Source organism: Carassius gibelio, chromosome B14 (genome assembly GCF_023724105.1).
Source record: "Carassius gibelio isolate Cgi1373 ecotype wild population from Czech Republic chromosome B14, carGib1.2-hapl.c, whole genome shotgun sequence".
In the NCBI taxonomy this organism is placed as follows: Eukaryota; Metazoa; Chordata; class Actinopteri; order Cypriniformes; family Cyprinidae; genus Carassius; species Carassius gibelio.
In genome coordinates, this window is record NC_068409.1 from 12,029,567 (window position 1) to 12,056,075 (window position 26,509).

General features: G+C 37.6%; 2 protein-coding genes across 3 annotated transcripts; both read left to right on the forward strand.

The window, feature by feature from the left end:
- Positions 1–372: 372 nt before the first annotated feature.
- atg2a (autophagy related 2A) lies at positions 373–23,338 on the forward strand. 2 transcript variants are annotated; one of them, XM_052574522.1, is made up of 42 exons: positions 373–904; positions 1,199–1,361; positions 1,469–1,618; positions 1,737–1,839; positions 2,854–2,992; positions 3,236–3,439; positions 3,623–3,725; positions 5,726–5,902; positions 7,486–7,628; positions 8,016–8,091; positions 8,172–8,424; positions 8,505–8,646; positions 9,769–9,867; positions 9,943–10,107; positions 10,242–10,506; positions 10,970–11,057; positions 11,180–11,348; positions 11,419–11,561; positions 11,747–11,901; positions 12,116–12,270; positions 12,393–12,543; positions 12,673–12,857; positions 12,951–13,031; positions 15,260–15,366; positions 15,448–15,540; positions 15,623–15,693; positions 15,785–15,861; positions 16,405–16,575; positions 16,668–16,794; positions 17,340–17,563; positions 17,648–17,877; positions 18,043–18,178; positions 18,262–18,474; positions 18,548–18,649; positions 18,737–18,821; positions 19,381–19,534; positions 19,633–19,702; positions 19,861–19,943; positions 20,014–20,135; positions 20,364–20,518; positions 21,395–21,547; positions 21,648–23,338. In XM_052574522.1, the coding sequence occupies exons 1-42, from the start codon at positions 734–736 to the stop codon at positions 21,882–21,884; spliced, it is 6,090 nt and encodes a 2,029-aa protein (XP_052430482.1). In that variant the 5' UTR covers positions 373–733; the 3' UTR covers positions 21,885–23,338. The 2 variants fall into 2 exon arrangements, with proteins under 2 accessions (XP_052430482.1, XP_052430481.1); XM_052574521.1 differs by having other exon boundaries at positions 374–904; positions 17,337–17,563.
- Positions 23,339–23,965: 627 nt separating this feature from the next.
- trmt112 (tRNA methyltransferase activator subunit 11-2) lies at positions 23,966–25,390 on the forward strand. The gene is made up of 4 exons (XM_052574847.1): positions 23,966–24,171; positions 24,426–24,527; positions 24,681–24,773; positions 25,052–25,390. The coding sequence occupies exons 1-4, from the start codon at positions 24,097–24,099 to the stop codon at positions 25,148–25,150; spliced, it is 369 nt and encodes a 122-aa protein (XP_052430807.1). The 5' UTR covers positions 23,966–24,096; the 3' UTR covers positions 25,151–25,390.
- Positions 25,391–26,509: the final 1,119 nt, after the last annotated feature.

Below are 26,509 nucleotides of genomic sequence, written 5' to 3' on the forward strand. Positions count from 1 at the left end.
CTTTCTTAATAATTATCCGATTTTAATCATTTATAAAACATTTTAAAGTTATTTTTATCTATCATATGGTTATGATTATATATTAATTTTCTTATTGATTTTTTTTTTGTCACATACCTAAATACAGAATTAATACAGAACGAGTTAGAATGTTGAATTTGTTATTATATAATCATTAATTATGTGGAACTTAATCGAATATTTATTACATAAGGCTCGACACAATAAAAAAAAATACATTAATCTACCTAAGTTTGGGTACAGTAATTTTTAGTCATACGTCTAAATCTGAATGAAGCGTTCAAGTTGACCGTCCCAACATGGCGAATTGACACATCCAACTTCCGGCATCTTCAGCTACGGTGACGTCATGACGCATACTTGTTCTGTACGAAGATGAAAACAATAAACAACCCGTTAGCCAGAGGACCTGTCGCATATTTCAGTGACATTTATTATTCAAAGTAGAACCGTAGAGCCCCGTTTTAACACAAATACCCTATTTTAAACGCTGCTTTGGAAAACCGACCGTCCAAAAAAACGAAGAACCAGGGGATTTTGGTGTCAAAGGACAGGAAGTTAAACGGATTCACTCCTTCTTGTCCATCGTAGTACTCTTGTATTATTCTATTTTCATATTCACACACTACCGAGTGGGGTTTCGGTCTGTTATGCAGGACTGGAGTCTTGATCCGCCACCTCTCTGCTCCCTCTCCCCGTCTGCTCTGGCCCCATGTCTCGGTGGCTCTTCCCCTGGTCGGGCTCGATAAAGAAACGGGCCTGTCGGTACCTCCTGCAACACTACCTGGGCCACTTTTTGGAGGAAAGACTCAGTTTGGACCAGCTGAGCTTGGATCTGTACAATGGCAGCGGTGTCATTAGAGAAATTAACCTAGATGTGTGGGTAAGTGTGGGGTAAGACACCCAGGCCAGTTTCTTTGTCCAAATGGCCCTTATTTCCAGTTTTTCGCAATATCAAAACATCTTGTTAGTTGAGGGAGCACTCAAGTTTCCAAGAGTTTAATTACTTGTGCAAAAAAGACTGCGTCTTAGATCTTCTTCCTGGTCTTAAATCACATTGATCAAGGCTTATTAACTTTTGCTTTAACATTTTAAGTCTAATTTCTTTATTGTCTTCTTAAATTCTTGTGGAGGTGTCATTTAGTTTAGTTTTAGATTCTCTGAATCCTCTTTTCAGGCAGTGAATGAGTTGTTGGACTCATTGGGAGCTCCGCTGGAGATTGTTGAAGGTTTCGTGAACAGCATTGCAGTGACAATTCCTTGGGCAGCACTTGTGACAGAACACTGCACCCTTGAAGTCACTGGATTGCAAATAACATGCAGACCCAAATACAGAACCAGTGAGTTCTGCGGAGCTTTCTTTGTGCACTCATTTGATTTTATACATAAAGCCATATTTTACACAGGACTGAGTTATTGTTTAATTGTTTTCTCTGATCTTGTTTAGACGGAAACTGGGATTCCCAAGGGTGGTCATCATGCATGACGTCCAGCATGCAGCTGGCCCAGGAGTGCCTGAAGGACCCACCCGAGGCGTCAGAAGAGCCTCCTGCTCCACTGGAGGGGCTGGAAATGTTTGCACAGACCATCGAGACAGGTGTGTAGGCTTTATTTTGTCTAGGAGTGTGATTCTGTACATTTGTATTGTTGCATCATGAAGTAAAACTGTTCAATGACTGGCTAACTGTGTATTGTCACATAATGTGTGTTTGCAGTCTTGCGTCGAATAAAAGTCACCTTTCTGGACACTATCGTGCGAGTTGAACACCATTCCCTGGACGCTGAGACTGGGGTCGCCTTAGAGATGCGCATTAAACGGTGAGGCCATGAATTACATCTTTATGCATTTTATTGTTTTTATTATTTATTCATAAAGTATGGTGATGTGTCAGATATGGTTACCCAGATGTGCCATTGAAGAAAGGATTTTTAAAACTTTGATTCTGGTTATTGAAAAATGTTCAGAAGTTTGGGTTCAGATTTTTAAAATGTTTTTTTAAAAGTCTCTAATGCTGTTTTCTATTTTAATTTATTCTAAACTGTAATTTATTCTTGTGATGCAAAGCTAAATTTTCTGCATCATTACTCCAATTTCACATAATCCTTCAGAAATCATTCTAATATGCTGATTTGGTATTCAAGAAATGTTCTTATTATTATCAATGTTAAAAACTGTTGTCCTTAATATTTTTTGTGGAAACTGTGATAAAAAAAAAAAATTCAGAGTTCTTGTCTGAACAGAAGGTTCAAAAGAACACATTTTGAAATAGAAATATTTTGTCACAATTTATCATTTTATGTATACATTTATAGGCTAAATAAAATAATTAATTTCTAAATTGTAGTGACCCTAAACCTTTGAACTGCAGTGCTTGTTACTGGAAACACATATTTGTCCAAGTCAAAATACTTGAAAATCTTTGCATTATTTTAGTAGATTCACAGGTTAAACTAAAAATGCTCAGTGACTCATAAACATCAGTCATGTCCTTCTGAACAAACCTTACATTCTTGAGTTTCTAGAGCAGTGCTGCCAAAGTCTGTGGTTTTTCCGGAGAATAGGGCTACTTTAACATTGTTGCAACAGGTTTTTTTTTTTCATGCCTGTGGGTTGATGCAACCCAAATATGTGATATTTATTTTACCAGGGGAAACCCGACAAAAAACATGTTTTACCTTCCTGAATGCCATTTTTACTAGTGGACCCCTCGAAGCACGATTGGGCTTGTTTTGTAGCAGTTGCATGGGTTTTGATGTGAAATCCTGGCAACCCTGCTCTAGAGTGAATTCCCTTTTTTGTGTTCTGACCCTGGTGGTAACATGATACTGCAGAGTGGACTATTGTGATGAGGCTGTGAGAGACTCAAGCCATACAGTGCCTGTAGATATCCACCAGCCACCAGCCTTCCTGCACAAGATCCTTCAACTCAACTCCGTACAGCTGCTCTATGAGACTCTCGGAGGATCACAGGTCAGGAAAACTATGCAACCTTTTTTTTTTTTTTTCTGCATTTCACTTACACACTAGCTTGTATATTCATATTTAACACAATGTACTATAAATATTGTTGTTGCCTCTCATGATAAATTGCTTGTGATGTTCCTTATTTGTAAGTGGCTTTGGTTAAAAGCATCTGCTAAATGAATACATTTAAATGTTGCTATGGCAAGAATTTAGATATAATGGACAATGATTTTAAATTTCTCAATTTAGGGGCTAGTTCATTCTGATGACATGACGAGCAGCAGGGACACGGATAAGATGGATGAAAATGATAGAGGTGATAATGCCTCTGACGCCTCTCAATCAATACATCCCACCCCAAAGCCCCCTGAGCCTCTGCTGATTGGACAATGCTCTGGATTCATAGAGACGACGGTCAAAATCAAACAGAATGAAATGCTGCCTGGACCCAAGGTTTGTGTGCACAATAAAAATGAAGACTGAATGGAGATGTTTTAAGCATGATCATGAATCTTCTTTATCAGTGAGATCAAATGATCAAATAATGCAGCTTCTTCATGAATGAAGGAGTTTTATTAGTGCCAAACAGGGGATTTATATTAATTTCCTTACTAACTGATTTGAATGTCCTCTTAGTTTGAGTTGGATGGTAAAGTCGGATGTCTCCACCTGCTGTTATCCCCCAGTCAGATCACACACCTGACAGACCTCATGTCCTCCCTCTGCATCGAGACATCAGGTAACATAAGCACTCTGCTCTGTGTTTGCCCATCGCTTTTAATATACTTTGTCTCATTTCTCAATTTCTAAATTTTCAAATGAGACATATCAGCAATCATCATATGGCTGTTTGCTCCAGCCTAAATGGGTACTTAATCCAAAAATTGAAATTCATTTACTCACTCTCAGGTTGTTCCAAACCTGTATATGTTTCTTTTTTTGTTGTTATTGAACACAAAAGAAGATGTATATAGTGGGGAAAATGTTTATTTGATCCCCCGCTGATTTTGTTTGCCCCCTTAAAGGATCTGTAATTTGTATGGTCGGTTTATTTCAGCGCATAGATACTGAATACCAACCAAAAAAATCCAGAAAAAATACACATTATATAAAGGTTAGAAATTGAATTGCATTTCAGTGAGTGAAATAAGTATTTGCAAACAAAACAAAGCAAAACATGAATTAGTACTTGGTGAAGAAACCCTTGTTGGTAAGCACAAAGGTAGGAGGTTTTTTGTAGCTGGTCACAAGGCTTGCACACATCTCAGGAGGGATTTTGGTCCACTTCTCTTTACAGATCCTCTATAAATCCTTAAGTTTTTTTGGCTGTTGTTTGGCGACTCGAAGTTTCATCTCCCTCCACAGATTTTCTGTAGTATTGAGGTCTGGAGACTGACTATGCCACTCCGTAACCTTAATGTGCTTCTTGAGCTTTGTTGCCTTGGCGGTATGTTTGGGGTCATTGTAATCCTTGAAGACTTATCCATGACCCGATCTCTGGGAGAAGGATGTTCTCGTCCAAGATTTTACAGTACATGGCCCCGTCCATTTGCCCCTCAATGCGGTGAAGTCGTCCTGAACAGCCCCAAAGCATAATGTTTCCACCTCTGTGCTTGACTGTAGGGTTGGTGTTTTTGGGATCATAGTCAGCATTTCTCTCCCTCCAAACACGGCTAGTTGAGTTTATGCCAAAGAGATAAATTTTGGTCTCATCTGACCACAGCACTTTCTCCCAAGCCTTCTCTGAATCATTCAGATGTTCATTGGCAAACTTTAAACAGGCCTGTACATTAACTTTCTTGAGCAGGGCTTTTTTGAGCAATATTTGCTTGGTGACTGTGGTCCCAACTGCCTTAAGGTCATTAAGATGCTCCTCCCGTGTAGTTCAGGTCTGATCCCTCACCTCTCTCATGATCATCTTTACCTCATGAGGTGACACAGAGCTCCAGACTGAAGTCGATTGAGGGTTATTTTGTATTTCTTCCATTTCTGAATAATCGCACCAACAGTTGTCTCCACCTCACCAAGCTTCTTGCTGATGGTTTTGTAGCCCATTCAAGCCTCCTGCAGATCTACAATCTTGTCTCTGACATATTTTGACAGCTCTTCGGTCTTGTCCATGGTGGTGGGAGAGGTTGGAATGGAAGATACAGATTGTGTGGACAGGTGTTTTATTCACCTAATGAGCTGACATTAGGAGGAACTTCTTAAAGTGGCAGGACTAATCTGTGTTCCACATGGATACGTAACCAATCTGTGGGAGCCAGAATTCTTGCTGGTTAGTAGGGAATCAAATACTTATTTCACTCACTGAAATGCAAATCAATCTCTAACCTCTATAAAATGTGTTTTTAATGTACTGGATTTTTTGGTTGGTATACTTTCTCTATCCATTAAAAATAAACCTACCATAAAAATTACAGATCCTTAATTTCTTTGTAAGTGGGCAAATGTACAAAATCAGTAGGGGATCAAATAAATATTTTGCCCACTGAATATTGAAGAAACAGTTGATGGTCCCCATAGTAGTATGGAACTTTCTTTCTTTAGAATATGCTAACACATATTCTACTGTTAGGATATTGATCTATAAACATCAACTCGACTAGTGGTGGGTGTGCTAGCTGCTGTTCAAAATGGAGATTGCCTGTGGAAAAAAACAGTTCTTATGCCTGGATGTACTTATCTAATTGACAGTGTCCAGTGGGATGACTATGCTCTTTCTCTCTCTTTTGTCAGATGGCAGTGGCAGTGGTGGTGGTGGTGGTGTATCCAGTGGGGGTGTTTCTAGGCCTCTGGGTTCTGATGATCTGCGATTGATTGAAGAGGATCTTAGTAAGCAGCTGAACTCAGAAGTGTATGACAGAGATCTGGAACTGGAAGCAGAACCATATGTCACCAGCATGGAGAATGGAGGTGAGACGAGAATAGTCAATATTTTGTTAGGTTTGTTGTAGATGACTGATTGTAATTATGGGTATGTTCAGATTGGTATACTACTATATTACTACTAGATTTTTTTTCAGTAAGTAAATTAATTCTTGTTATGAATGACATACCTGTTTGACATGCAGCATTTGCTAAATTGTGTAGTGTGCAACTAGATTGTGGAATAATGTATTTCACAATGCAGTATGCTCAACCTGACCTTCAGTTTTGTGACAGTAGCTATGTTTTCACCCATTTGTATGCATATTTTTAAATATTTTACAAAAACCGTTGGATGGAAACGCCAAGCTCTGCATAAATTCTAAAAATGCAACTTTTTGTCTGATTAAGAAACGATGTGCATAAACTATAACGGATACACAATTACTGAATAAATTCCACCTTGCGTATTGAAAAAGTAATGTGACTTTACGCTATGAGATGGGTTAACTTGACTGACCAGTGAACCGATCTTGTTCACAGCATCGATAAGTTGCTTTGGTCGTTCTGAAATGCCTGAGGAAAGTCTGTCATCAAGTTATTTCTGTATAATTACTCTCATACATGATCACATTCCCAAACAGCAAGCAGAAAGCAATGACTGCATTTATTGTGTTAAGTTTGGTCGCTCTGAGGTGCAAATTAGAGGTCGACCAATATATCGGTTGGCCGATATTTGTCTTATATATATATATAATATCGGCATCGGCCGATATCCGTGTTTAGTAGCACCGATTTAAAGTCAGGCACATTGGTGGGCAGCCCCGTATTAGTGGTGTGGTGGAAAGTGCTGCTGCCGCATGTGAAGGACCCCAAGCCAAAAAATTTGGAAGATTCAACAACAGTCCTGGGAGATAAAGGTAGTCAGAGAATTTCCCTCTGTAAATGGGGTGGAGAAGTTGTCAGCTCTCACAAACACTGCAGCGTGATTGAGGGCTACGTTACTTCGCCCTGCTCACCGAAAGCACCATTGTTTAAATTAACGATCAATTAATAACATTAATGCTGCAAAATGCTTCTGCAGTGGTATTATTATTATTATGTGCAAAAGACACTTGGAAAAAAAGCTTTCTCACCCGAATTAAAGGGGTTTTTAGTCTGAATAAAATGCTAGTAAAATGAATAGATGTGTTTTTTTTTTTTTTTTTTTTTTTTTTATAGTAGGACATATACTGCCATTTTCTCCAAGGGCCTCATTTATAAAGATGTATAATGATCATGATAGTGAATGTGCAACAGTTTCTGAAATTTATAAAACATCCATATGTATATATCCCTGTTTATTTTTACATTTTCACATACAATATTTGTAATGCATAGGAACATTTTTACGTCAGTTTCTGTCTTAATTAAACCCAGTTTGTTCCTCACTTTGACATTGGATAAAACCCATTAAATTTTGGTTTAAATCTGATCATACATATATTTTACATTGTACAGATTCAGACTCTTGACTAAAATTGCAATGTCTAATTTTATTCTACTTTTTATTCTCATCATTTAAATTTTCTGGAACTATTCAAAGTTCAGTGTTTTGCCAAAATGTCTAATTTTTGTCTCTTGTTTCTCAGAGATGTTTTATTCGATGGGTCTCGGCTGTATGACCAGCAGTGTGTTGTCAACACGCTCTGGGAGTGAACTTTCAGACAGCGATATGGAGTCGTCCATTCATAGCCAGAGCAGCCTGCTTCAAACAAACCCTCTGTCTCCACAGGTGAGTGATGTTATGAACTCAAAGGTGTAAAGGTCTTCTCTAATGAAGTTCAACATATTTAGTATTTCTAATGTTCATTCAGGTGTCCAAACGTTTTTCAGAGAATGACAAAAAATTGACACCAGACTTGGTTTGAACAGCTTGCAAAAACTCTGTGTAAAGACGCATTCGATTTGCTGTATAGCATGTCAGATCCGTTTAGCTAATTACTTTATCTTTTATTCTTATTATTATGCAAGCATTTTTTCTGACCACATATTAATTGATGGGCTACATTTTCAAAACTAACTTGCAACAATGTTTAACTAAAAAATCCATCAATCTGTTATGCATCAGCTATCTATGTACAGTGTATGATTGGCTTGCAGTTATATATGTCTCTTACAGGGGATGCTCAACTGTCCTCGTCGTTATCCTGTACCAGGATCCTTATCTAGTTTGCCTCATTGTAGCAGACCTCCCAGTATGTATCTTAACCTGTTTTAAACCATACCTTGTGTGTCACTGCTCTCCATTAAACTCTTTTTTTTTTTTTTTCAACAGAACGGTCATCTCGAAGCAGTCAGTCAGAGCCGCTGAAACCAGACTCCTTGCTCCGCCTCTCTCTGGGCGGAGTCACACTTACTCTGTTAGAGCAGGACCCGCCTCCCGGGCCGGATGGACTGTCCTCATTAGCCGAGGTGTCACAGTTGTTTTTCCGTGAGCTTGGGTTTTTTAAGGACAGCATGTTCAGTGAGAGAGACTTCCACAATCTGAGAGGAAACTTTGCTAAAGCATGTCCCCACTCCCACATCAGGTATGGCAGGAATTACCTGCTATGCTCAGCTACAGTATATGCATGTCCACACACTCTCTCTGATCATCTCTGGTCGTTAGGGTGACCGGTGCAGCAGTGCAGCTGGCTTGTGAGATGCGTAGCGCAGGGCGGCACACCCGAGCCACGACCTCTGACCTCTCCTTCAGCAGGCTGGAACTGCTGGAGTGCCTGTGGGACTCGGGCGGTCCACATTACACAGAGGTAATCATTTTATTTTTAATAATAATTTGATTGTTGAGTCATATACACACACACATATATATATATAATATTTCTCTTAAATCACATATAATCTAATGCATTCGCTAATGTTAAGGGATTAAACCTTATTGTTAAAGGTATAGTTCACCAAAAAAAATCTGACATTAATTGTGTTATTAGTGTTCCTGTAGCTCAAGTGGTAGAGCATTGCATTAGCAAGCACAGGGTTGGGGGTTCGAATCCCAGGGAACACATGTTAGGAGAAAATTGTTAGCTTGAATGCAATCTAAGTCACTTTGGATAAAAGCGTCTGCTAAATGCATTAATTTAATTTAATTACTCACCCTAATGTTTTTCCAAAACTGTAAGACTTTCGTTTCATTTTTCGATCTTCAGAAAACAAATTAAGATATTTTTGCTGAAATATAATAGCTTTCTGGCCCTGCATGAACAGCAAAACAACTGACATTGTTCAAGGTCCAGAAATGTAGTAAGGACTTAAAATAGTCCACGTGACATTAATTTGTGTTCCGAAGGGACTTACGGGGTTTAAACGACATAAAGGTGAGTAATTAATGACAGAATTTTCAATTTTAGATAATCTGCCCCTTTTAAGTGTTGTTAAAATTGATTTTCTGATCTTTTCCACCCATTCTCTGACTCCTGGAAATTCAAATAAGCTCGGAATTAAATAGCTGGATCTTGAAGAATACATGCAAATGACCTCCACTGTGTTTGGCTGGCCTTCACATACTGGCCAAATGCTGAATAACTTTTTGAACTCTCTCATTAAAAGCAAAGAGCAAGTAAAGTTCTTTTTTTATTCTTTAATTATACATTCTCTTGAAACACTTTTGTTACATTATTTTGTAGAGTATTGTGTTTAATCTTTAATCACTGTTGCCCTCTAGACCACAATCTGGACTGTCAAAACAGTCAAACAGCCATTAAAATCAGAAAATTACCAGTTGGTCACCAGATTATTACAGTGGTGTAATGGTGTAATACAGTCACATGTCCAAAACATGTTTGCAAATCCAGCAGACATCACGCAGTCTGATTAAGGTTCTGGAAGAGTTCCTTTAAAATGTGCATTTGTGTCCGCACGTTTTCTTTTCTCAGCTTTTGCAGTTCCAGTCAGCTGGTCTCTTCACGATGGGCACCACTGCCAGACCCTGTGCCCAGTTCCACCACAGTCTGTCTGAGAAGCACATGCGTAAGGTACTACAGTCCTTTTATACTTTTAAACTTTCAGCCATAGGTCTATATGAAACAGTTTTTTCTGTTTTCCTATAGAGTGGAAGCAGACGTCGTGTTATACGCAGGGACAGCTCTCTGCGAGTCGAGCTCGGAGAGCTCAGCTCTGAGTTGGACCTGGACATTATAGGTCGACTGGAGGACATCCTGCAGGCCTTGAGGCACAGTCCAGCACCTCCTCGAAACACAGCTCAGACTGCAGAGGTCACTAAACTCTCCTGATAAAAAAACATCAAAATAATACCCCTGCCTCAGGATTTTATTTTTTATTTTTTTAACCTTACACAGTAAAATTGTTTGTGATGTATTGTTTAATCCTCTGTTTTTTTTCTCTGCAGTCTCATTTGTTGGAGCTCCATTCTTCTCTCCTGCTTCAATCTCCTTATGCCGTGTTGAAGGTCCGTTTCCCCATCCCTGACCTTCGACCCCTGGGGCTGAGGCGGCCCCTGAACCAGCGTGCAGTGCGAAATGAGATCTTGAGCCTGCAGATCTCTAATCTGGAGCTGAAGTCTCAGCAGGGGCCAGACGTTCAGCAGGACGGCCCCTGCAGCCCGGGGGCCAAACTCACCAAACTACTGGAGGCCTGTTTCACTGATTTGCATGGTGAGCCATCCATTCATTTCTCATATACGCTAGGTGAGTAAGATTTTTTTTTCTAAGTAATTAATACAGCAAAGACACATTAAATTAAACAATAGTGACAGTTGATAATGCTTAATTGTAAAGGGATAGTTCACCCAAAAATGTCAAAATTTTCATCATATATTAAATTCTCATGAATCATTCTTTTGCTCAACAAAACAGTTGCTAGTAGCCATTGACTTCCATGCTTTTTTTGTCCATGCTATGGAAGATATTAGCTACCTGAAGCTGTTTGGTTGCCAACATTCCTCAAAATATATATTTTTACTATTCTTTTAATAAGAACAATTCACTCAAAACCTTTCAGCATTTTTTTATTATTATTATTTTTTTTTATCTGGTTGGATTCATTTTAAGGTCTAGTGTTCAGGAGACAGTGGTATTTTCTCTCTAAACTCACCTGGAGTGTGTATGTGTGTTTTAGGAGTGTATGAGGGCTGGGAGGGAGAGGCGTTTCCCTGTATCCTTGTGCAAAAGAGCCCAGATCCACAGAACCCTGATGGCATTCCCAGGTGAGATTATGCTTCGAGTACAGTACAATGTGTCATACAAATCTTTAGTTGGAAGAAAACAGCGAATCTTAGGAAAGCATTTGTAGCTCCCTCTCTTATTTCCCTCTCTTTCCGATCTATAGGATTCAGATACGAGTGAATGAAGGAGTGTGTTCTGACAGTACGGGTGTTTGTGAAGGGGTGAACAGGGATCTGGGGCTGGGCTCCATGTCTCTAGAGAACCCCTGTGAACTCCGAGAGAAGAACAGCTCTCCTTTCTCCTCCAACCGCACTATGTTTGAGACAGAAGAGGTACGTTCATCTGTCTGTCTGTCTGTCTGTCTTTCTTTCATTCCTGTACTTGACTCGTTCTCTGTCTCAGATGGTGATCCCAGCAGACCCAGAGGAGATGGAAGAGTTTCAGACTCAGTGTATCTGTCAGTGTCAGTATGTGGTTGATATCACGTTTCCTGTAGCCTACATTCTCCTTCCCAGTAAAGAGGCTTTTATGAGCATCTATAACAGGTATTGCGCGACTCACGCACATACAAGAGAATTAATTTTGGGGGAAAAAAAAGATCTTTGAAATGCCCTTTTCGGAATTAATATTCATTTTAGATTATATGTATGTTGTGTTGGGTACAAATAAAATAAATAAAATAAATGCCATGTAAAAAAATAAAGCCATGTTTGTATCTATTTCTCCCCAGGATTAATAATGATCTGTTGATGTGGGAACCTCCTCCACCTCCTCCGGCCCCTCCTCCGGCTCCTCCCTCTTCTTTTCAAAGTTCCCGTAGCTCCTCCCACCAACACAGACCTGAGGAGGATGAATTTTACTTCTGTAAATCTGCCTTCAGGCTGGGTCAGTCATGCTCTTTGGTTTCATATGTTGAGTTATGAACATTTTGACTTGTTTTATATACTATTTTTGCAAATAATAATATTTTGTACGTGCTTCTACTTTTATATAGGTTTTTTTATATCTTTTTTTTTTTGTTTGTTTTAGTTAATTGCAACAACAATGTTTTGGCTTCAGTTAAAGAATATTCTTCTTTTTTTTTTACTCATTATTCCAGAATCTGACTCTGAGGAGGAGGAGCCTCCGTTCTTCTCAACCGACCAATCAAAACGAAGGAAACCAGTAGAGCCTCAGTCCAGCCACGCCCTCAGTCTGCTCTGTTTAACGGTGCTGATTGGCAAAGGTCGCCTCCAAGCCATGACGGACTGCAAGGTAAATGCGGAAAAAAACAGCATGTAAATTGGAGCATTGTCACCATAGCAAAATTAAGTCGACACCAGTGGCAGTAATATTTCACTTTACTTCCATCAAATTCTGATACCATTCCTTTGAAGAATGAAGCTGGATGTAAAATGGACCTCTGTCACGGAGAACTCATTTTGGACTTGGAAGGAGGAAAGATTTTTAGTGTAACGCAACACCAGAACAATCCCAATCTAAACTTCCTCACCATAGAAAGCAGAAGAGTAGAGCTGTACCATAAAGGTGAGCTGTTAAACCATTTAAAATGACATCTAGTCACTTATACCCCTATAGTTCTTGGATGGGAAAAAGTTATTATCCTGTTCTGAAATAAATAAAAAAGTTGTTTTTGTGTCTTTGGATCTTTTATAGCCGAGGTCCCAGACTCCCCTATTCCTGCGAAACTGGAAATGCCCAGATTCACTTCCCCGGGTCATCTGGCCCCTACCATTTATCCCACAGAGGTGGGGGTGAGCAGTGTTGGTGGCCGAGAAACCGACGTTCAGATGCTGTCGACTGCCATCAAGATCACATTAGATCTTGAAAGGAATGTGAAGGTCTGTTATCTCATCTTCGTGTCACCTGTCAGTTAATTATGTGAGGATTGTTGTTTGTTTGTCCTATAAGTGTTCATCTCATTTTCTTTGCAGGAGTTTCTGGTCGCACTGCGGCTCCATGGTGCTACTTTACAACATCACATGGCGTTAACCAATCATAGCTGGCATGAGCAGGTACCTGTTGGTCACTAGTTTAGATATCAACTTAAAATTTGTGTGGATCTGGCCTGAATGTTTGGCTAATGTGTTTTTTTATATATATTTCTATATAGATTTAATCTGTTTTTATTTCAGTTTCAGTGATTGCAACAGAAATGTATTTCAATTACTTACCATGGCAAGTTTTTCTTAAAAGTACTCGTTTTAACATCACTGTTTTGACTTTTGACAATTATGTGTTATTAGCAGTAATGGTAATTATTTACTTCTAATAGTTTTTTCTGCATTCTCCATCAATGCTATTTTAGTAACATTGAGATACGGTTTTATATAGGTTTTATTATTTATTTATTATATACAGTATTGTTCAAAATAATAGCAGTACAATGTGACTAACCAGAATAATCAAGGTTTTTAGTATATTTTTTATTGCTACGTGGCAAACAAGTTACCAGTAGGTTCAGTAGATTGTCAGAAAACAAATGAGACCCAGCATTCATGATATGCACGCTCTTAAGGCTGTGCAATTGGGCAATTAGTTGAAAGGGGTGTGTTCAAAAAAATAGCAGTGTCTACCTTTGACTGTACAAACTCAAAACTATTTTGTACAAACATTTTTTTTTTCTGGGATTTAGCAATCCTGTGAATCACTAAACTAATATTTAGTTGTATGACCACAGTTTTTTAAAACTGCTTGACATCTGTGTGGCATGGAGTCAACCAACTTGTGGCACCTCTCAGCTGTTATTCCACTCCATGATTCTTTAACAACATTCCACAATTCATTCACATTTGTTGGTTTTGCTTCAGAAACAGCATTTTTGATATCACCCCACAAGTTCTCAATTGGATTAAGGTCTGGAGATTGGGCTGGCCACTCCATAACATTAATTTTGTTGGTTTGGAACCAAGACTTTGCCCGTTTACTAGTGTGTTTTGGGTCATTGTCTTGTTGAAACAACCATTTCAAGGGCATGTCCTCTTCAGCATAGGGCAACATGACCTCTTCAAGTATTTTAACATATGCAAACTGATCCATGATCCCTGGTATGCGATAAATAGGCCCAACACCATAGTAGGAGAAACATGCCCATATCATGATGCTTGCACCTCCATGCTTCACTGTCTTCACTGTGTTCTGTGTCTTGAATTCAGAGTTTGGGGGTCGTCTCACAAACTGCCTGTGGCCCTTGGACCCAAAAAGAACAATTTTACTCTCATCAGTCCACAAAATGTTCCTCCATTTCTCTTTAGGCCAGTTGATGTGTTCTTTGGCAAATTGTAACCTCTTCTGCACATGCCTTTTTTTTAACAGAGGGACTTTGCGGGGGATTCTTGAAAATAGATTAGCTTCACACAGACGTCTTCTAACTGTCACAGTACTTACAGGTAACTCCAGACTGTCTTTGATCATCCTGGAGGTGATCATTGGCTGAGCCTTTGCCATTCTGGTTATTCTTCTATCCATTTTGATGGTTGTCTTCCGTTTTCTTCCACGTCTCTCTGGTTTTGCTCTCCATTTTAAGGCATTGGAGATCATTTTAGCTGAACAGCCTATCATTTTTTGCACCTCTTTATAGGTTTTTTAATCAAAGTATGCTGTTCTTCTGAACAATGTCTTGAACGACCCATTTTCCTCAGCTTTCAAATGCATGTTCAACAAGTGTTGGCTTCATCCTTAAATAGGGGCCACCTGATTCACACCTGTTTCTTCACAAAATTGATGACCTCAGTGATTGAATGCCACACTGCTATTTTTTTGAACACACCCCTTTCAACTAATTCAACTAATTGCCCAATTGCACAGCCTTAAGAGCGTGTATATCATGAATGCTGGGTCTCATTTGTTTTCTGAGAATCTACTGAACCTACTGGTAACTTGTTTGCCACGTAGCAATAAAAAAATATACGAAAAACCTTGATTATTCTGGTTAGTCACATTGTACTGCTATTATTTTGAACAATACTGTATTAGGTATAGATATAGGTTTTATTAATATGATAATTAGTTTTTTATATTTTCCATTTTTATTAGATTTTTCTTCATACATTTTCATACATTTTTACTTATTTTAGTACATCAAGTTAAACTGAATTAAATGAGAAATGTTGCTACTATGTTGCAACCAGCTGAATAATTGTTAGATTTGTATATTATTTCATTCAACATTTTTTAATGCAGTTAACTCAAATGTGTTTGGTTTTAGTTTCAGTTAAATATAATGACACTGTTCTCTATACAGATTGTTGATTTCCTTGATGTCATTGATGATGAGATTTTAGGCTACACCCCACCTGCCGTCATCACGGTTCTTCACACTCACCTGGCCACCTGTGCAGTGGACTACAGGTAATGTAGTAACACTGAATGTTTGCTCTCACAAATCCTCTTAGTTCATTCTGTAAACGTTCTTTTCATTTCTCCCTCCAGGCCGCTTTATCTTCCTCTGCGAGTTTTGTTTACAGCTGAATCCTTTTCTTTATCCAGCAACATCATTGTGGACACTGCGACCTTTCACCTCAGGTACTTGTCACTGTGGTGTGATCTTAAATGGTTGCGCTGAATTTATTTGATTGGACCTGACAGCTCTGAAATCTTCTTTTAGGTTTATCTTAGATGACTCTGCATTGTACTTGTCCGACAAATGTGAAAGTGATATTGTGGATTTGAGACGAGGTACAGAACAAACATAGCTTTTAAAATCTTGTTTTTGCATTAATGTTTATAGGTGGAATACATCTAAACATATCGGTTTTGTTTGTCTCAGACTATGTGTGTGTGTTAGACATTGATCTGCTGGAACTGGCCATAACAACTTGGAAAGGAACTGACTCGAGTAAACTGGTTAGTTTCATGACAGCCTTCACTGGCCTGAAGATTTCTTAGCATTTCTATTATATTATTTAGAGATTTAGAGTTTTGTTTTACAATGTGCATTGTAAGTAAATAATAATATTAATAATAATATTAATTATCATTATAAAAAATATATTTTTTAAATATTTTTAATATAATGCATGTTATTTTAAATATTTTAAATTATTAAATTTAATCTAAAATAGCTAGTTTATTAGGTAACACCAATCTCAGGGTTTTGAGTTAAAAATTTATTATTATTATTATTTAAAATTGTATAAACCTGTGAGCATTTTATTTCACATTTTATCTTTCTGGCAATTCTCTTAATCATGGGATGTGACAAATACATTTTCCTGCATGTGAATAAAAGTGCATGTATTATATTCCTTTTAAGGTTACAGAATTATACAATAATTACATAAAATGTTGTTTTAGATGATTTATCGCCTGACACAATGCTGGACTTTGCAGTAGCAGCATTTTTTTTCTTTCATTTTGTTATCTGTGTTTCTTTAATTATATTTGCAGACTCAGCCGTTGTTCGAGCTTCGTTGTTCTAATAATGTTGTTCACGTGCACACCTGTGCCGACTCGTGCGCTGCTCTGGTTAACATGCTGCAGTACCTGGTGTCCCAGGGCGATCTTCACCCTCCCCCTCGCTACACATCCCCCACAGAGATCGCCGGACAGAAACTTCTGGTGTGAATTTTTTTTTTTTTTTTTTTTTTTTACAGCTATAGAACAGCTTCTTTCTCACATTTGTCTTCAACTCTAAAATCTCTCTCTTTCAGCTGTCAGAAAGTCCTGCCTCGCTTCCGCCCTGCCCTCCAGCAGAGACAGCAGAGATTAACCAGTGTGACCTCACAGATGCCTTGATTGACACCGAGAGAATCCTACAGGAGGAGACCCAAGATTCTGGTAAAACTTTGCAAGCGTGTGGCGTTGAGTTAATGTAGTTGTGTTTCATGACTAATTTTTTTCTAAATTTGAAAATAGTTTGGGGTTGGTATAATTTTGAAAGAGCTCTTATGCTCACCAAGCCTGCATTATTTAATCTAAAAGACAGTGAAATTTATAATATTGTGAAGTATTATTATAAATTAAAATAACCTTTTTTTCTGTAAGAACATGTTTTAAAAAGCTATTTACCCCTGTGCTTCCAAAGCTGAATTTCCAGCATCATAACTGCAGTCTTCAGTGTCACACGATCCTTCAGAAATCATTCTAATATGCTGATTTCTCAAAAACAGCTGTTGCTTCATATTTTTGTGGAAACTGTGGTACAGAAAAGTATAAAAGAACAGAATTTATTTGAAATAGAAATCTTTTGTAACATTATATGCATTTACTGTCACTTTTGATTGCTTTAATGCATCCTTGCTAAATAAAAGTATAACGAAGAAGACTCCAAACCTTAGTGTTATAGATTCATGGTTATTTACTTCTGTGTATTTATAAAGCAGGTTCTCCCTCCATTCGCCGAGCCTCACCTGTCTCAGTCTACCTGTTCCCGGGAGAAGCCCCCAAGCTTCGCCCCTCTGTTCTAGAAGGGGAGGAGTCTGATATTGATGGACTGGTCAGCACAGCTATGGAAGCTCATGCAGATATGATGTCAGAGGAAGGATCAGAGGGTTCCACTGACAACGACGACTTCTGCATCCTAGAGGCTCCTGGGATGGGCATCCCAGTATGTGCCCTCAGTTTTCACATTCTTCTCTAGCCTTTAATTAATTAATTTAATTAGTGCAGTTTCTCTCTCTCTCTCTGACAGCCTAGAGACGGTGAGCCTGTGGTGACGGTGCTTTCCCAGGGTCCTGTTAAGGTGCGGGATGGTTACTACTCTCGGCCCCGGGGCAGTTCAGATCTTCTGCGCGCCCCAGCCCGCTTCCCAGTGCCTCAGAACAGAGTGGTGCTCCGAGAGGTCTCGGTCGTCTGGCATTTGTATGGCGGCAAAGACTTCAATGGCAAACCCGGCTCGGCCCACACACCACACAGCCATAAGTGAGTACAGCAGAAGGTCTGAGAAGGCCGACTTGTTACAGATTGTTACAATGTTGCATTTTCTTTATGGATCAGCTTGTTTTCACAAGGCAACAGGTTCTGAAACAAGCGCTCCAAACAAGCCAGGTGTAAAAAAAAGATTTGTGATTTGTTTGTGTATGACAGAGTTCGCTCAGCTGCTCCCGGAGCCCGTGGTTCTCCCTCTCGTTCAGCGGGGCCCTCGCGGCCCCAGAACTCTTGGCGGTGGGTTGGAGGAAGTGGACGGCAGCACACACTGCTCATGGAGATACAACTGACGAAGGTATAACGTATTGCAATCAGTGATTTGAAGATTCAGAAAGCCTTGTGTCTAGTTCTATAAACTCTTTCTCTCTCTCTCTTCAGGTCAGTTTCCAGCATGAGACGTACCCAGTGGTGGCGCCCTCTGCTGCGGGACCAGATCCAGAAGTACCCCTCCTCGGAGAACAGCCTAGTTCCCGCCAAGTGTTTATTGTCCAGGAACTGGAGGTGCGAGACCGCCTTGCTTCCTCTCAAATCAACAAGTTCCTGTACCTGTACACCAGTGAGAGCATGCCCCGCAGAGCCCACTCCAACATGGTGAGATAGAGAGCAGGAAACAAAGGGAAGGAGTTTGTGTTTGTGTTCTGACCCGGCTCAATTGTTGCCGTAGTTGACTGTGAAAGCGCTGCAGGTGATGCCGGAATCGGGTTTGGGCGGACCCGAGTGCTGTCTGAGAGTCAGTCTGTTACCACTGCGACTCAATATCGACCAGGTACTCATTATGCGCTGTTTTTCAACACAGAACAAATAATGTTTCATATCAGGCTCCGTAAAAGTCCCATTCGTTTTCATTTCCTAGGATGCACTTTTCTTCTTGAAGGACTTTTTCAGTAACATGGCTGCAGGAGTTCATCCTTACCTGTCCATCGACCCTGCAGCTGAGGGTAAGTCTGCCCCCCATTAATGAACTTTTTATTAGTTATTATTGGTTTATGAATATTATGAATTGGATTTTATTTTTTTATTTTTAGTTTTCATTTTAAATTGTTTACTTTCAAATAATTTGTGTTTATTTTACATTTTGTCTGTTAACCTATTGCTATTTTGGTTTCATTAATAATAACTTATTTCAGATTGTTGCTTTAATATATTTATATATATATATATATATATATATATATATATATATATATATATATATATATATATATATATATATATATATATATATATATATATATACACTCTCACACACACACACACACACACACAGTTTTATTACTAATTAGATTTTATATTTCATAAGTTTCTATTACTTTGTGAAGTTTACTATAAAGTTATAGTTAATATGGTTCTGCCAATTTTTCATTTGTTTCTATTTTATTTTATTGCAGCCGTTTAAAATTGTATTAATATTTTTTTTATTCTAAATATATGAATTTAAATGTATATTTTTAATTGCACACATTTATTTGAACTGTAATTGTGTGGGCATTGTCCCAGTGAGAAGTGACGCTCCTCAGAAGGCTTCAGACGACTCCGAGCCTGGCTCTGGACTGGGTCATGATCTGGCTGCGTCTGTAGAAACTACCTTTAGTGAGCAGAGTTCCTCCTCCGCTGGCTCCTCGTCCTCCTCGGACCAGCCCATCTACTTCAGGTAGAAGATCTGCCATCTAACCACATGACAGCACCCAACAAAACAAATGTGTCAATCATAATCAATGTCCTTTTGCACTCTCTCTCTCTCTCTCTAAGAGAGTTTCGGTTCACCTCTGAAGTTCCCATCTGGCTGGACTATCACGGGAAGCATGTGGTTATTGAGCAGGTTGGCCATCACTTATATCAAATAACTGATGCTCTGTTCATGTAATCATAGTCCGTTTATCTGTGTAGTTTGAGTGCTAAGCTTAAACACAGCGACAGCATTTTCTGAATAAGATCAGTTGTTTAGTTTAACTTGTATTAACATCTCTGGTTTCCTAGGGAACGTTTGCAGGCATCCTGATTGGTCTGGCCCAGCTAAACTGCTCCGAACTAAAGCTGAAGAGATTGTGCTGTAGACACGGGTAAACTCCTCTTCATCTGAACTCTTTTAGCTTTGAATCTAGATCTGAAGAGCGAGTTGTTTTGTTTCAGGCTGCTGGGTGTTGATAAGGTGATTCAGTATGCTGTGAACGAATGGCTCACAGACATCAGGAAGAACCAGCTGCCGGGGATTCTGGGAGGAGTTGGTCCCATGCATTCTGTCGTACAACTCTGTGAGTATGACAGAGTATGTAACATCTTAGTTAGTTGCACTGCTGTATTTCTTTTAACTGCTCTGACTATTTAAAGGAAAGTACTGAGTTCAGACTAATGGTTATTAGACTGATTTCAGAACTTTCCTTTAATATTTTTTCAGTGATTATTTCTCCCGTTATGTTGGAATTAACTGATCTTGAGGTCTTGAATAGTCAGATTGCTATAAGGTTTTGTGTTCTCTGCAGTCCATGGTGTGCGGGATTTGTTCTGGATGCCGATAGAGCAGTACCGGAAGGATGGGCGAATTATCCGAGGCCTCCAGAGAGGGGCAGCATCGTTTGGGACCTCCACAGCCTCTGCTGCTCTAGAGCTCAGCAACAGACTAGTGCAGGCAATCCAGGTATTACTCCACACTCACACACACAACTAAAATAGTGCTAAACCATACTAGTAATTGTAATACATATATAATTATATATAATTACATACATATATATATATATATATATATATATATATATATATATATATATATATATGTATATATGTGTGTATATGTAACTTTATTATTAAACATTTATTTTTAATTGTATTTTTATTTATCATATTTGCATATTTTTCTTTGTTATTTTTAATTATATTGATTTTTATTATGTATAATTTATGCTTATATATTTTATTTTAATTATTATATTCATATTTAACTATTATAATTATTTATCTCATTTGTATACTTTTCTATTGTTACTTTTTTTATTATAAACATTTTTATATTTCTTAAATTATAATAATAATTATATCTTAAATTATTTAATTTGTTACTACATATTTTGAATGTATAAATATTATCATTATTTTTTCTTAATCGTTTTATTTAAAAAAATAATTTTGAATGATATTTTTATCATATTTGTAATATTTTTCTTTGTCATGTTACTTATATTTATTCATAATTGAATGAATTATGAATAATTCATAATTGTATTTTTTCAGTTAGATTATATTTTAAAATTATTTATTATAATAGTTGAACTTTTTACTGTGTTACTAGATATTTTAGTTAATTATTTTACTGATAGATTTGTTATTTTTAATTGTATTTTTACATTATAATTATATTTATCTTTTTGTATATCTATCTATTGTCATGTATATATTTTTTATATATTCTATTTTATATTTAAATAATATATTATATTTGTTGGCTTAATCACAATTTAGAATTTGTATTTATATTTATTTATTTAATATTTTATATTTTTATGTATATTTCCAGGCCACTGCGGAGACAGTATATGACATCTTATCTCCGACTCCACCTCTGACACGCTACATCACTGAGGGACGTCCCGCTCCTCGTCCCAGACGCACCCCTCAACCAGCTGACCTCAGAGAGGGTGTGGCCAAGGCCTATGATACCGTCAGAGAGGTACATCGCTGAATTATTAACAACATGTGTATATCTGTTTAATAAATGTATAATATAAAGTGTTTATGGCTAGTCCTCATGCCATTTTCTCATTTGCCAGGGAGTGATTGACACCGCTCAGACCCTGTGTGATGTCGCGTCTCGTGGTCACGAGCAGAAAGGTCTTCCTGGAGCAGTGGGCGGGGTTTTGCGTCAGATCCCGCCCACTGTAGTCCGTCCACTTATAGTTGCCTCAGAGGCCACTTCAAACCTACTGGGAGGAATGCGGAACCAAATTAAACCAGATGCACGGAAAGAGGACTTCTTAAAATGGCGCACCGAAGATGGCCAAGAATGAGATTAACAGGCCTTAATGAAGTCTGATTTTTGTTTGTATGAATGTGAAATGTGAGTACCAATGCTAAAACAAAGGACAAAAAAATGGAAACTGAACCATTTTTAAGTGGCTTCCACATAGTTGCACACATTGTTTCATGGAATGCAAATGTTTTGGTCTTGCACTTTTGCTCTAGACAGCCAAGTGCAGCTCAGTCTCTTCTTGTTGTATTGAATCGAATGCATTCATATCAGTCTGTGACTCTGTTTACCTGTTAGCTCAAGACCAGATGTTTCTTTTCCCTCTCTGAAACCCTGATATTCTCCCTCTCAAGTATTTCAAACATAATGTTGAAGTTGATTACTCATTTAGGTGAGGTGAAGCACTTATTAAATGCGTTGAGGTGGCCTTACCGTACTTTTCATTAAACACTAGGAAAGAGATTCTTCTTTGCCCTCTCATCCTGATGTCTTTGTGCCATATTTCTATTTCATTGACATTATAAAGATCTTGCTTTAAACTATTTTAGCCTAAATAATGCATTCGTTATTTGAGTGATGTCCAAAATGTCCAGGACAGATTTCACCTCAAAATCAAAAGATAAAAGAAAATAGATTTTATATAAAGAAAATAAAGCCTATGTTAGGTTTTGCATTGCAGCATCATTTTCTTGATAATTTATATATTCCAATCTGGATATTGTACATTTAATTCTTAATTTTATTTTCATTTCTGTAATGCAGTATTTTTATTTAAATCAGCATAAAGTCAGTACATATATATTCTTGGCTATTTTATTATTTTTTCACATTGCAGTAGATTTTTTTTTCTTCTTCACAATAATGAGATTTGCGGATTGAAATGTTGTTAAATTGTCCAGAAAAATAATGCACAATGCAAACTTTACAATATAGGGTACAATATTTTTTTCTAATGTTTTTGTGGTGAAATATGACCCAGGCATGTTCTTGCCAGATTCAGCCTTTAATCTGCCACTTACTCCTCAATCAAACATGCTTGCTTTCGTCTCATTAGTTGCCTTCCTACGTGTTTTAAATATTTGATTTCATGTGTAATAATGGCTAGTGAAATGTAAAAACTGATCATGTTAAGCATTCAATGTCCTTGTGCAGGAAGAAGTGGAGTGAGTTGGTTGACAAAGGGCTTATGGGGTAATGTTACATTCACTTTTTTGTTAATTGTATAACAGTGTGAGGGGAGTGAGTTATTGCTGTCTGTTTTTATTTGTGTCTAAGTATGTACAGTGCGTGTATGAGCGAGTGTGTCAGGACATGCATGTTGTATTGATGGTTGGCTGGCTGGTTATGTGATTCATAGCTATCAGTGTGCGTTTGTTTCTTCTGTAATTACAACGATATCATACGCTGTAATAATTACCTGTATAGTACCAGACGATGTGTAAACAAATTAATACAAATTAAAAAAAAGGAATAAAAATGTGCATTTGAAAAATATTTTAATTTACTGTTGTAAATGTTGCATCCACAGAGCCAATAATAGTGTGGTTTAATAAATAATTTTAATAGATTTAAACAAATATATTTTATGCTATGTGACTAGGTGTTTGTCCCACAGCAAACAGTCATTTTTATTAAACCCATATGCAACTGGATTACAAGTTAAGTTGGTTATTTTTTTATTATTTTTTTATAAAAAGGGAAAAAATTAATAAATGGTGTAAAATTTTGCAAAATAGCCTATTACAATTAGCAGAAATGGCAAATATGATCAACTGTAAAGTTATATCGAAACCCTGTTTTACCTGTCGGATATTGTCTTTTACATTTGTAGCATGTGTCATAATGTTCGAGTTTATTGTGTATACTTGTTAGTTTGTAGGACATTATATTTTAGCACTTTTTTATTTTTAACAAGACGTTTGAAATCAGCATTCAGAACCACTCAAGAAACACTTTTGTATAGCTAATTGTAATTTAGGCTCAAACTATTCACTGAGATTTAACCATGATATTACATCTTAAATTGAAATTATTGCACATTCTCCACTTATAACGACGTAATGCAGTTATTAGCCAGTTACTAACAGTGAAATCTGCAGGCGGAACCAAACACACCGCGCTTTGTTTCTCAGGGAGCTTGTTTCAGAGGTTGCATACAGTCATCGGCAGAACGCATGTGCTTGTTGTTTATAACGTAACACGTTAAAATAATTAAACTTTGTTACTGAAATAAATAGCCACGTACTGCGAAAATGAAGCTGTTAACGCATAACATGTTAACATCCCACGTGAAAGGTGTGACTAAAGGATACCCACTTATTATCAAGGTGAGCTTGACGTACGGTGTTTTCATTAATGATCAGTTTATTTTGGAGATGCACACTAATACAGCGTGCAGCAGTCATTTAGTGTGGAGTCCAAACGGCTTCTAGCTTTTATACTAACTCATCTTCTTTTTTCTTTTTTTTTAATCAAACATTTAAATCAGAAAGTTACAGGGAAGCTCTTTTTATATATAGACACAGACTATGCTTTTGAATGCCAGGCCTGACTCTTGTTCTGTCTTGGCTCATGAATGAAGGCAACAGAAGTGAAAGTGAATGAGCTGGAGTTCAATTCTCAGTTTGTGAGCCGGATGATCCCTAAACTGGAGTGGGGTGCACTGATCCAGGCAGCAGAATGGGTGAGTGAAGATCGTGTGTTTCGTTTCAATGATATTTGATGAGGAGCTGTGAATTGAATTGTCTGTGAATGATACATCAGTATTGGCTATCAACATGTCTCCCATTGCATTTACCTGGTGGATTGTGGGATACTCATGGGGTGTTTTTAACAGCTTGGACAGTCTCAAGACCTGCCCAGTACTCTCATACCAGACTATGAAAAGGACGAGGAATTCCTGCGGAAAGTTCACAGAATTCTTCTGGAGGTGAGACCAATCAGATGACTTGTATAAAATATTTAATGTGTTATAGGTTTATAGTTTAGTCATTTCCTATGGACTCTTTTCACATGTCACGGGTTTTTTTAAGTTCCCATTTGCCGCAAAAGAAATAAAAATTAAATCCAGTATAGCATTTCTGTGACTTTCCGAAAGAGGAAAAAATATTGAAAGATTGATTCCATTGGACTGAAGCGAGTAAGATGTCAAATTTGGTTTTTGTGGAAGTGAGTTAGTCCTAATAGCGGTGTCCTCTTTCCTCCCAGGTTGAGGTTATAGAGGGATCTTTACAGTGTCCTGAATCTGGCAGAGAGTTCCCGATCTCCAAAGGTGTTCCCAACATGCTACTCAATGAAGGCGAGTAGTTCAAGCTGCTTCACGTGTCCCACAAGAAAAGATACCGAATATCAGACCAACATTTTTGGGGTGCCATTTTATTCAAGGGATAATGGAGTGAAACATAATTCAGGAGTTATGCTGATTTATACAGTCATGTTCAACTACTGTCTCCAAACATGTGGTTGCTATGAGAATTTACTTTTGTGTTGTTTCTCTCATTGTATATTGTGCTTTGTAAAATATGAAATAAATTTGTATTGATTTAAGTTTTGAATCTCTGTTACTTGTTGGTGCTACCTGCAAATAATAATGCCAAAAATGTCTTTTTTATAATGATAATAATAATACATAATAATGTGTGTGTGCATATTTAAAAGTTAACAATAAGATAAATGTTAAAGATTAATTGCACATGCACATATATACAGTATCTGTGCTGTCAAATGATTAATTGTGATGAATCGTATCCAAAATAAGTTTTTATGTATGTGTACTGTATTTATTTATTATGTATAAATAAATATGCACACATTCAGTATTTATTATGAAAATATTTACATGTATATACATTTAATAGTCAATATATAAACAACAATTGTTTCTTAAATATAATAATCGTTTGACAGCAGTAAGTATATACATACACACACCTTTTATTGTTTTTATTACTATTTGGGTTCATTCATTTTATTAGTTCAGTGAGTCAGTATTTATTTTGAATTAGTAATTTTAGTTCTTTAACTTAGCGTACTTAAAAAAAAATAAGTTGTCAAGTTAACATTTCAGTTTTACATTTAGTACGTTTTTATCTAATATTTATAGTTTATTTTATTTCAGCTATATTAAGTAACAGTAAGTTTATTTACCATAATAAGCCAGTACCTCATGTCATAAAGCTGCTGTAAAGCGTGGTCTTCCTGCTCGTCTGAGATTATTTAGGTCAGCTGTAGTAGTTTCACGAAACAAACTCTGCCAAAGACTTATTCATATCACACAGAAACCTCTGAGAGCAAGATGACGTGGCAAGGCAGCAACTATATTTAGTCTGAGGGAGGTTAAAAGAAAAAAACGGGATAAACTGTTTTCGAGCTCTCTATATTTAAATCTTATATTGCAATACCGCAGCGAACCACCAGAGCGGCCCCGCTCCTTTCATCCGTCCGCGGCCGCCTGATGGCGCTCGAGGCTCCGCGTCCACGTCACAGGATTCCACGTTCTCTCCGATTCAGAACCACAGAACGCTGAATTCATGCTTAAACAGGAAAATATCAGTTCTTTGGAAATGGTTTCAGCCTTTGAAAAATTCCAACTCTCTGGTGTCTGTTTTTGGTTCCTAATATCTAATTTCTTTGAGGCTTTTGGTGTCGTATACCTTCTGCCTTCTC